Genomic DNA, 12,298 nt, shown 5'->3' on the forward strand with positions numbered 1-12,298 from the left:
GGTACATCTATGGTGCAGCTGGAGGTGTAATTTCCAGCTCGGATAGACATGCGTGCACTTGCTTTGATTGATTTTAGCTAGCTAAAAATAGAATGCACCTGCGGTGGCATGGGCAGTGGCCTGGACTAGACTCTTGAGTACAGGTGAAGGTGTACGCAGGGCTGAAACAGAGGCCTGGAAGTTGAACTATATTTGAGTGTAGACCAGGCCTAAGTGAGGGACAGGATGAGAAACCTGAATTTGATGCAGATGAAGAGAGGCAGCAGTGTGACGATCTGAGGCAGGCCAGTGACATGGTCCAAGTGGCTGGAAGGGGAAGCTGATCTAAGCAGTGGCTGAAGACATAAGTTTTTGTGAGGTTTGCTGGCTGTTGCTAGAACATGGGCTATTATGATTTTCTGTTCTATATAGGATGCTTTATTTGGCCATTGGGGTTTGCCGTGGTGTTTGAGCCATGTTCAGGGGTTTTGGGATTTGTAATATACAGTTGCATTATTTGTATTTGCATTATTGTTACATCTCACCACAGAGGAACGAATCAGTAGCAGTAGCATTTGATTCAGTGTCAGAACTACCAAGGGGAGTGTAAGAACTGACCCTGTCTGTCACAGCTGTAGGCAGGAGACGTGCATTAGTTCCATGTTTGGAGGGGATCTCCGCCCTACCATTTGGGCCTTGAGAAAACATCCGACATGAGAAACACCAAGTCTGAGGTTCCCACGTTGTTGTTTTGTTATGCTGCTCCATCACCTTCTTTTGTCCTGTGTTCAGATTGGCCTTACTGGACATGACAAGAGCAAACAAAGCTTCTATGGATCTGGGATACAAACTTTTGCAAAGAAAATAATTTAAAATGTTCCCTTTTGAAATTTTGCCCTGGCAGTCTCACCTTTGGGGGGGGTTTCCCTTATCTAAATAACCACAGTCCCCACCAACGCCAAACCACCCACCCATACAGTCGGAGAACATCTCTGTTACATTTCCAAAGCAGCCTGTGTCTAACACAGGAGTTACTTCCCCTTATTCAATGTAGCGTAACTGAGCTCAACAAAAAGTACCAGTGCAACTGTAGAGTTGTGCCAGCTGCTTCAGGTCTCCATGCTGCTAGACTAGCTCCCCTGCTGGGGGTCTGGAGTGGGTGGAAATGGTACTGGGCTGAGATGTGGGGTGGGAGGAATGGTGCCCTGGGAGGAGAGGCACAGTCTGCCTTGGTGCCTACAGACTGGTCTCCCCGTGTTGCTGGTGTCTGGTGCACTAAGAAGGAAGTGTTGATTTAAGTGGCAGTGAAGTATCCCTTCTGAAAATCAGCCTGGTTTTATCTAGATGCCCATCACATGACGTAAATACTTTAGATATTCTGTCTTGACACTTTTTCATTATAATTTCTCTGTCCCTCAATTTCCTTGTCTGCAAAATGAGGATAATACTTACCTGCCTTAGGAAAGCTCTGAGATCCTCAGATGAAAGACGCTTCAGAAATGCATAATGTTACCATAGGGAAAAAAATCCCTGCAGCATTATACCCAGGAGCGACACCGAGTATCAGCTGATGCTGCTACTAACATAAACCAAAGACGACATAGCAAAATGCTACAGTATCTTATTAATTCATATTTATTGTTTGCTAGTGTTTATAATCTGCAGTGGTCTTGGGTAACTGATAAAACATTGCAAACTAAAATAAAAAATGTAATGAATTCATCTTTTATTCCAGATCTTAAACTGCAAAGTGAGGCAAACTAACAACACAATGGACTAAACTCCATTGCGGAGTGACAAAAGACACTGAGAGAAGAAATATCTTGTGGATGTCGCCCATGAGTGCTGGAGTTCTCCCTAACAGATGTGTTTTGAAGATTCATTTATTTGTTCTCAAGCTTCATAGACTATCAGGGTTGGAAGGGACCGCAGAAGATCATCTAGTCCAACCCCCTGCTCAAAGCGGGACCCATCCCCAAATCGCCCCCTTAAGGATTGAGCTCACAACCCTGGATTTAGCAGGCCAATGCTCAAACCACTGAGCTATCCCTTCCACCAATGCCCACTTTTATCTTTCCAGGACAGATGTCCTCTTTCTTCAATGTCAGTTATTTTGAAAATGGACAGAGTGAGTCAAGGAGCAAATCCCTTTGCATCCGTGCTCCTTTTTGTACTTTTGTTTTACAAGCAAGCGAACATGAAACATAGGAGTCAGGTTTATTTATGCCAATATTTCCAGACATTAACTAACACAAGTGAATGTGGACAAATCAAAAACTAATGGACATGATATAAAACTCTAACTGTAACATTATTTAAATTCAGAAAAGAAGAGCGTTCAGAAGGGCAACTCTCATTTTCTCTGCCTCCCTATCTGAAAGAAAAGGCCACAATGACACTGTCCATGCATAGATCAGCAACAGCTTTCCTGGCTCTTGTTTCTATCTGTCCTTCCAGAAAGCACCACCACCACCAAATTCTGATTTTTTTTGAATAGCAAAAAGCAGGCACACCTTCTTGCTCAATGGAGATGGTATCAACTCTGCTATTTACTCTAGCCCAGCGGTTCTCAAACTGTCGGTTGGGCTCAGAAGTGGGTCACGACCCTGTTTTAATGGGGTCGCCAGGGCTGGCGTTAGACTTGCTGGGGCCCAGGGCTGAAGCCAAAGTCTGCGCCCCACCGCCCAGGAGGGGGGCCGAAGCCAAAGCCCGAGGGCTTCAGCCCTGGGCAGCAGGGCTCAGGTTACAGTGTCTTCCCCCCCACACACACACACCCAAGGGGGCAGGGCTCAGGCTTTGGTCCCTCTTCCTGGAGTCGTGTAGTAATTTTTGTTGTCAGAAGGGGGTTGCGGTGCAATGAAGTTTGAGACCCCTGTTAGCCAAACAATGTATCCTCAGACTCTAGGGTAAGTGTCAAGAGCAATTGCGTCTGTGGCACCCACAACTGTGACAAAACAGCTGATCTAAAAGCATCAGCACAGACACTTCATTCACTATCAGAATGAGATTATCAACCAATGAAACCAGTACAGTCTCTGTGCCAAACCCAGGTCTCAAACTGTGTGTCCAGAGTCAAGGCAATTGGAGGACTCCAGATACTGAAAGTCATTTTTCCCTCTGTAATCTTCTTCCCAAAGAAGGAAACCATTAACAGTCACTTTCTTAAGAGATAGTGGCACCCACTTGCATAGGTCCCTCCAACTGGATGTTGTGCAAAAAGTAAAGAAACAGCAACTGACTGGGAGAAATGCATTCCATTTTTAATATTGTTTCATTGTATTACTCTAAAATGTTTTTAGTAACACCGATAAAGAATTTTTATAAATAAGGCCAGATTTATTGGTATGTTCCAGCTGCTTTGCATTATAGCCCATGAGCTTTAACTTGACAACAAACCAAATTAGTGTCCAAATTGATATGATATTGAAGTCGTAAGAGAAAGTCAAACTCATAGTGCAGATCTAGGTTATCCTTTCCTATGAGCAAGACTTTCAACTGCTAACGTTCTAGGAAAAGTACACATCTTACCTTTCATGCCATTAGGGTGCCCAAGTTTAATAACGAGATTGTTTGATGCACTCCTTTGTGATTATATAGCTGGTTACTTACTTAATGCTCACTCATTTTTGCACGACACTTGAAAATCTATAGATGCTATACAGGAATTAGATATTATCCCCTTTTTACAGATGGGAAAAGAAAGGCAAAAAAGTTAAAACTCTGTATTTTCAAAAGACCCCACAAATTTAGGGTGCCCTTTTGAGATACTTGGGGCTTAATTTTTCAGACATGCTGAGCACCCACAGCTCTCACTTCAGCATCTTTGCAAGTCAGGGCCTTGATGTATGAAGTTAGGCACCCAAAAAATCTACATACTTTAGGGCAGTGGTTCTCAAACTTTTTTTTTTTTCCACAGACCACTTGAAAATTGCTGAGGGTCTCAGCGGACCACTTAATGATCTTTCCAAATGTTGTTTGTACCATTAGCTAACTATTGTAAAGTGCTTTGGCTAAAAGAACTATATAAAAAAATTAATAAGGTGTTTTTTGTTCTACAAATAAAAGCACACAACTCATATTTTAATATCAGTAGTCTTACCTTTCTAATGCAATGGATGTGCCCTCGAGCTGGGGCTGGGAAGGAGGGCCGTCTCTCCTGGCAGCTGAAGCCCTGAAGCTGGGGAAAGTCGCCTTTTTCTCTGGCCGCTGCAGCCCTGCACGTCCCAAATTCCCCCCACCCCTCTTCTCACCCCACTGCCCCCTCCCACCTACCCCCTATTTGCCCCAAGGCCACCACCTCACCTTACATGTGCATCTTCTCCAGGGTCCAGGCACATGGCTCCACTAATTAGGTGGGTGGCTGCCCAGTCACGCACCTTAGAGGGAACTATCCACGGACCACCTGAATGGAGCTCGCGGAACACTCGTGGCCCACAGACCACAGTTCGAGAACCTCTGCTTTAGGGGATTCTTGCACAAATGACTTACCAAAGGTCCCACAGCAAATTGGTGGCAGAGCTGAAAACAGAACCCACATCTTCTGACTCATAGGTTAGCATGCTAACACTGCACCACGTTTCTTCCTTACCCATTGACTATTTTTAGTGATATGCTGTCATTATTTTAATAAGAGGCTTCCTCGGAAACATCCCCTTGAGCTTATGAACTACAGTGTGCAGGTGGAATGTCAAAAATTGAGACTGGAAAATGGATGATCAAAAATTGAATGTTATAAATGGAGACAGAACAATCAAATGTGAAAAATTGTGTGTGGAAAATCAAAAATGTAAAATTAAATGTCAAAAATGGGAGTATGTAAAATTGAATCTAAAAACCTAAGTGTCAAAAATCAAGAATGTAAATTTGCAAGTCAAAAATTGAGAATGAAAAATTGTCAGAAATATGCAGTGGAAAATTGAGCGGCAGATTATGAATGAAAAATTGCACTGTACGGGAGAGCTAGGCCATTTGGATATTTTATGGTTGGACTTTCTTACTCCAGGGAAGGCCTTTGCCAGTTAGGTAGAAAGTGCCCTTTAAAAACTGAGCAGCACCCTAAGTTTGGCTGCATAGGAATGCATTCTGGCAGGTTCTCACACCACCACAGCCTGAATTTGACCTATATACATGGAGGCATGGTGCTTGGTCTTTGCAAGGAAAAGTGTGTCTGATGTACTATTTCATACTATGTACTATTTCAAGTCATGTGAATGCTCACACCCCAGCTGAGGGCTTGTTGAAATGCAGTGGATTTGATTTACATGTGTACCACACAGACATGGCTTGCTGTTGGGAAGCAGTTGAGAACTGCTTTTTAGGCATTTGGAAATCAGACACACTCTATCAGTTGATAGTTTGGCACAAGTAATAAAACACATCACCTCCCAAGCTGGAACCGGACAGCTGTCTGCAAAGGAATATCTTCACTTTGTCTGGAGAACTCTCTGGAGACCAACCAAAGGTGCCTGAATTTTCAGTCCCCCAGTCTTAGCACCTGCAGGATTTGAACTCAGGTCATCTGAGCCTGTGGGTGAGAACCATACTACCTGGCCTCCAGCCACTTGCAGGCTCTGTCTACCTGAAAGGAAGGCTTTTGCCAGTTTTATCAAACTTTGTCAGCATCCAAAGTTTCACAAGTTTTCTGCCACAGTCTCGCACCCCAAAGCCTGACCCAGACGCAAATACCATGGTAACATCCCTTTTTCATTTGCAAGGAAAAGCACTGGACGATATATTATGTCACAGAGATGGTAGTCACGTGAGTACTCTCATTCCAACGAAGGGCTTGCTGAAATGCAGTGGATTTCATTTATATGTATACTACACAGACACACCTTTAGAGCAGTGGATGAGTTTTACACGTCTACCACAGAGACAGCCATCACCACCTCTCCTACCTCCAGCTGAATCCCAAACATCAGCTGAGATGAAACGGGATCAGACTTTAATAACAATTCCAGCCCATCTCAGCTAACTTCTTCTCTTTTCCCCAAAAGGACAGTTATTACCATTTTTGATACCATCTAAGAGACTGGGGTTTTTTTCTTCTAAAATCTCTTTCCAGCTAAAGGGAAAGGGAACAAAAGACGTTGTTAAACGAAAGCCTTATTTAAAATTACATTTCAAATGCTTTGTTGCTTTTTTCCTTCTTTTTATCTTTAATAAAAGGCTACAAGAATTGTTAATGACGTGTTTGCTGTGGTATGAAGCAGGCTGAGGTCTCGGTTTATAAAATCCCAAACCTAGTTTAACATTGTTTAATGTTGGACAGTGACTGGGGTATTTTAACATCTTTGGGCACTATATTCCATCTCAATTAATACAGCAAGTTCTGCAGACAACAGCCACTACCCAACCCTTATCGCTGTCCATCCTGTGCACTGAATGAGTCAGGGTTTCCTGTGGGAAAAAATAGCTTGTGGTCATGCAGCTAACGCTAACATGGGGGCTGAATTAAAGTTTCACAGGCAATCTCAGTGCTGGCATTTCCTAACTTTGGATTCTTTGACAGTGCAACCTTAGTGCTCTTGTAATGTAGGTGTCTTTAGGATGTAATTTCTGAAGTTTTTCAAAACAACAGAAATTCCATCACATGGAAACATATTGACCCCCAGTTTGGGTCATTGGGAGGGTTCAGACCTTTAGAGCCACAACATAGACCTTGCCCACTTGAGCTGTCAGCGTATCAGGTAGTAGCAGTAGGCTGAGTGTGCAGATCAGGCACTAGAGGAGGATGAGCTACACACATTGCCAGTGAGTTTCACAACTATTTGCTGACAGCAGAGGGTTGCAGAGACTCAGGACTACTGGGTTCTGTTCCAGGATCTGTAGGGCAGTGTGCTCAAGAGGTTATAGACCCTTCTGTCCCTGTCCCCCTTATGCCCCTGGAGTCTGTCTCTATTCCCCTATCCTTCCTTCCTGCCCCTAACCAGCCAGAGGCAGACACCCAGCATGGAAAATTTCAGCTTGATGTTAAAGGTTGTTAAAATTATAAGCAACTGAAAACAGGGTCTTTTAATTAAGGCTATGATTCTGTCACGGGTATTTTTAATAAAAGTCAGTAAACAAAAATTCACTGAAGCCTGGCACCTCTCCCTGACTTTTACTACAATGCCTGGGAGAGGGGGCAAACAGCGCTGCTGGGGCTTGCAGATGCTCCAGCCCCACCGCTGCTTCTGTGGCAGGGGCTGACGACTGCTGCTGACCCAACCCCAGTGGCTTCTCTGGCAGGCCGGGGACCGCTGCTCTGGCGGCCCTGGGGCTGGCCACCGGTCAGGTGTTCTGGCTGCCCGTGGGAACAAGTGACTGGCAGCCAGCCCAGGGCACAGAACAGCTGACCAGCAGCCAGCCCCTGGATCACGGGAACAGCTGACCTGTGGCACCCTGGCTGGCCGCCAGTCAGCTGTTCTTGGGGCTGACAACTGCTCTAGCCCTGCCCCAGAAGAAGTCACAGAGGTCCCGGAAAGTTATGGAATCTGTGACAGAATCGTAGCCTTACTTATAATGAAAAGTGTCAGGCACCTTTTAATACAGGCATCGCTACCCACGCTGCCTATAACATAAAATGAGGCTGCATAATCCAATGATAAGGCACTGGAGTGGGAATCAGGAGAGATGAATTCTGTTCCTGGTTCTGTTCCTCACAGGCTTCTATTTCCCTCCTCCCAGTGTCTGTCTTGTCTATTTAGACTGTAAGCTCTTTGGGGACAGTGACTGTCTCTTTCTATGTGTCTGTACATCACCTTGCATGTTGGGATCTCTTGGTGCTACTGTACTATACACTGATCTTCATCCGTTTTTGTCCTGTTCTTTTATAATGTCATGAATTAGACCACACATTGTGTTTCTCCAGTTGTCCATATTTAAATTATCCCGGTGTTCTCAGGTTTAGATCAAAGTGCAGTTTAAATCCTGAGCCAGGCTCCATTGTTGTTCTCCATACCAGAGTCATAATAATTATTTTTTGTTCTCTCTCATAAGATAGTTTGTGAACTTGGGCCATATTTGAGGGTATCTTCCCATACTAGTTCTTTTCTTGTATGTCACCTGTTCCATTTATTCTCATCAGGTGCATAGCAAGTCCTCATTTGGTTGTTAACAGAGGGAGAGATGCAAAGGCTCCAACATCCAAACATTTCCCAGCCATCCCGGTTAGTATATGTAGCTGAGCACCCAAATCTTTTTTCCTGGGTGAACACTGCAGACGCCATACTACGGCAAGCATGGAGCCCGCTCAGCTCAAGACAGCAGTCATGAACATTGTAAACACCTCGCACATTATTGTGCAGTTTATGCTGAACCAGGACCAGAAAAACCTGGCGAGGAGGAGGCGGCGACGGCAGCGCGGCGACGAGAGTGATGAGGATATGGATATGGACACAGAATTCTCTCAAACCGCGGGCCCCGGCGCTTTGGAGATCATGTTGTTAATGGGGCAGGTTCTAGCCGTGGAACGCCGATTCTGGGCTCGGGAAACAAGCACAGTCTGGTGGGGGACTGCATAGTGTTGTAGGTCTGGGATGATTCCCAGTGGCTGCGAAACTTTTGCATGCGTAAGGGCACTTTCATGGAACTTTGTTACTTGCTTTCCCCTGCCCTGACACGCCAGAATACCAAGATGAGAGCAACCCTCACAGTTGAGAAGCGAGTGGCGATAGCCCTGTGGAAGCTTGCAACACCAGACAGCTACCGGTCAGTCGGGAATCAATTTGGAGTGTGCAAATCTACTGTGGGGGCTGCTGTGATGCAAGTAGCCAAAGCAATCACTGAGCTGCTGCTACCAAAGGTAGTGACTCTGGGAAATGTGCAGGTCATAGTGGATGGCTTTGCTGCAATGGGATTCCCTAACTGTGGTGGGGCGATAGATGGAACCCATATCCCTATCTTGGCACCAGAGCACCAGGGCAGCCAGTACATAAACCACAAGGGGTACTTTTCAATGGTGCTGCAAGCACTGGTGGATCACAAGGGATGTTTCACCAACATCAACGTGGGATGGCCGGGAAGGGTTCATGACGCTCGCGTCTTCAGGAACACTACTCTGTTTAAATGGCTGCAGCAAGGAATTTACTTCCCAGACCAGAAAATAACCGTTGGGGATGTTGAAATGCCTATAGTTATCCTTGGGGACCCAGCCTACCCCTTAATGCCATGGCTCATGAAGCCATACACAGGCAGCCTGGACAGTAGTCAGGAGCTGTTCAACTACAGGCTGAGCAAATGCAGAATGGTGGTAGAATGTGCATTTGGACGTTTAAAGGGTCGCTGGTGCACGTTACTGACTCGCTCAGACTTCAGCCAAACCAATATTCCCATTGTTATTGCTGCTTGCTGTGTGCTCCACAATCTCTGTGATAAGGGGGAGACCTTTATGGCAGGCTGGGAGGCTGAGGCAAATTGCCTGGCCACTGATTATGCGCAGCCAGACACCAGGGCAATTAGAAGAGCACACCAGGAAGCGCTGTGCATCAGAGAAGCTTTGAAAACCAGTTTCATGACTGGCCAGGCTACGGTGTGAAAGTTCTGTTTGTTTCTCCTTGATGAAAACCCGCCCCCTTGATTGACTCATTCTCTGTAAGCAACCCACCCTCCCCCCTTCGATCACAGCTTGCTTTCAAAGGAAATAAAGTCACTATCATTTAAAAAGCATTTATTCTTTATTAATTGATTATAAAAAGAGGGAGAGAACTGACAAGGTAGCCCGGGTGGGGTTTGGGAGGAGGATAGGAGGGAAGGAAAAGGCCACTAAAAAAGTTTAAAATAATGACAGCCTTTTGGTTGGGCTGTCCACTGGGGTGGAGTGGGAGGGTGCACGGAGCCTCCCCCTCCCCCCCCCCGCGTTCTTACACGTCTGGGTGAGGAGGCTATGGAACATGGTGATGGGGGAGGGTGGTTATACAGGGGCTGCCGCGGCACTCTGTGATCCTGCTGTCGTTCCTGAAGCTCCACCAGACGCCGGAGCATGTCCGTTTGCTCACGCAGCAGCTCCAGCGTTGCATCCTGCTTCCTCTGATCTTCCTGCCACCACTTCTCATCTCGAGCGTCTCTCCTCTCCTCACGTTGGTCCCTTCTTTCCTCACGTTGGTCCCTCGTCCTCACGTTCACTGGCATCTTTCCTGTACTTTGATACCGCGTCCTTACACTCATTCAGATGAGCTCTTTCATTGCGGGTCGATTCCATGATTTCAGAGAACATTTCGTCTCTCATCCTTTTTTTTCCGCTGCCCTATCTGAGATAGCCTTCGGGACGGAGGAGGGAGGCTTGAAAAATTTGCAGCTGCGGGAGGGAGGGAAAAAAGGGAGAGAAGTATTTAAAAAGATACATTTTACAGAATAATGCTTATACTCTTTCACGGTGAACAACACTATTCACATTACATAGCACATGTGATTTCGGTACAAGGTCACGTTTTGCATCTTAATATTGAGTGCCTGTGGCTTTGGTGTTAGAGAGCACAGACGCAGGTCCGGGCAACAGAATTCAGCTTGCATGCAGCCATGGTAAGCCATTGTCTTTCGGCTTCTGTAGCCTTCAGAAAGCAGCGCCCTGCTTTCCCACATACCAAGCAAAGCCCATTGAGTGCTGCGGTTTTCCTGTTAACGTGCAGCAGCAGAAACCAAACTACCCCCCCATCCAATTCTCTAGGATGATCGCTTTATCCCTCCCCCCCACCGCGTGGCTGGTATCAGGAAAGATCCCTGCAGAAACCAAATTACCCCCCCCCCATTGCTTTACCCCTCCCTCCACTGCGTAGCTGGTATCAGGGAAGATCCCTGCTAGCCAAACGCGAAAAGCTCAGCGCCAATGATCCACCCCTCCCCCCGCTTTGCTAACTGCAGGGAAGGATTTCTTTTCAGCCACAGGCAAACAGCCCAGTAGGAACGGCCACCTCTGTCCCCTTAATTAAATTCCCGTATTTCAACCAGGTTACCATGAACGATATCACTCTCCTGAGGATAACACAGTGAGATAAAGAATGGATGTTGCTTGAATGCCAGCAAACACCGGGACCATACGCTGCCAGGCTTTGTCATGCAATGATACCAGATTACTTGCTACTTGCATGGCGTGGTCAAGTGTCCTACCATGGAGGATGGAATAAGGCTGCACTGCCCAGAAACCTTGTGGAAAGGCTTTTGGAGTACCTCCAGGAGAGCTTCATGGAGATGTCCCTGGAGGATTTCCGCTCCATCCCCAGACACGTTAACAGACTTTTCCAGTAGCTGTACTGGCCGCGAATGCATCGCAAGTCCTCGGCAAATTAATCATTAAAAAACGCTTGCTTTTAAACCATGTTTTATATTTACAAAGGTACACTCACCGGAGGTCCCTTCCATGGCCTCATTGTCTGGGGGTTGGGAGGGTACTTCAGTCAGGCTGAGAAAAAGATCCTGCCTGTTGGGGAGAATGGAGTGCTGTGTGCTCTCTGCAAGCTCGTCGTCATCCTCCTCGTCATCATCTTCCCCGTCCGCAGAATCCTCAGGCGTGGCTGAGATTACCCCTGCCTCGGAATCCACGGTCAGAGGTGGGGTAGTGGTGGCAGCCCCCCCGAGAATTGCATGTAGCTCAGCGTAGAAGCGGCATGTCTGCGGCTCTGACCCGGACCTTCCGTTTGCTTCTTTGGTTTTCTGGTAGGCTTGTCTGAGCTCCTTAACTTTCATGTGGCACTGTAGTGAGTCCCTATTGTGGCCTCTCTCCATATCGAAGTAAAGGGCTTTGTTGTGTGGACGGGTGCAGGGTTAATTCGGTTCAACGCTGCTAAATTCAAGATAAACTCGTAGTGTAGACCAGGCCTTTGTTTCATGGTAGCACCCAGAGGTCCACAAGGCATTGTATGCTAAGTTCCCTGTAAGCTGCGCAGCCATGCAGTCACGCAGCAGCCTATTTAGTGCCATGCAGGCGCTCAGGGAACCTGCCTGGACGTGACCTGCCGCGGCTGGGGGACGGGCGCCCCTCCCCCGGCCCCAGCTCAGCCTCGGACCTGCTGCAGCCAGGGCAGGGGTGGCCCGCACCCAGCCCCTTGGCCCGGACCTCCCGTGGGAGGGGTGCCTATTCCGCAGCCCCAGCCCCGGAGCTACCGTGGCGGGGAGAGGGGCCCCTCCCCCCCAGCCCAGATGCTGCTGTGAGAAGAGAGAGCTGGGGGGAGTCCTCTCTCCCTGCTGTAGCCCCAAAGCACCCTCCTGCACCCCAAACCCCTCATCCCCAGCCCCACCCCAGAGCCCGCACCCCCAGCTGGAGCCCTCACCCCTGCATACATCCCCCCCCCAACCCTCTGCCTGAGCCCCTCATCCCCAGCCCAGAGCCCGCACCCCTAGCCGC

General features: G+C 47.3%; 1 protein-coding gene across 1 annotated transcript in view; it reads left to right on the forward strand.

Moving 5' to 3' along the window:
- CD58 (CD58 molecule) overlaps positions 1-4,063 on the forward strand; it is a 68,219-nt gene extending 64,156 nt beyond the window's left edge. The window contains exon 12 of the mRNA XM_065418041.1: positions 1,715-4,063. Within this exon, the coding sequence (XP_065274113.1) occupies positions 1,715-1,743 (29 nt within the window). The 3' untranslated portion in view covers positions 1,744-4,063. The remainder of the gene's footprint in view (positions 1-1,714) is intronic.
- Positions 4,064-12,298: the final 8,235 nt, after the last annotated feature.

Source organism: Emys orbicularis, chromosome 1 (assembly GCF_028017835.1).
Source record: "Emys orbicularis isolate rEmyOrb1 chromosome 1, rEmyOrb1.hap1, whole genome shotgun sequence".
NCBI classification, from domain to species: Eukaryota; Metazoa; Chordata; order Testudines; family Emydidae; genus Emys; species Emys orbicularis.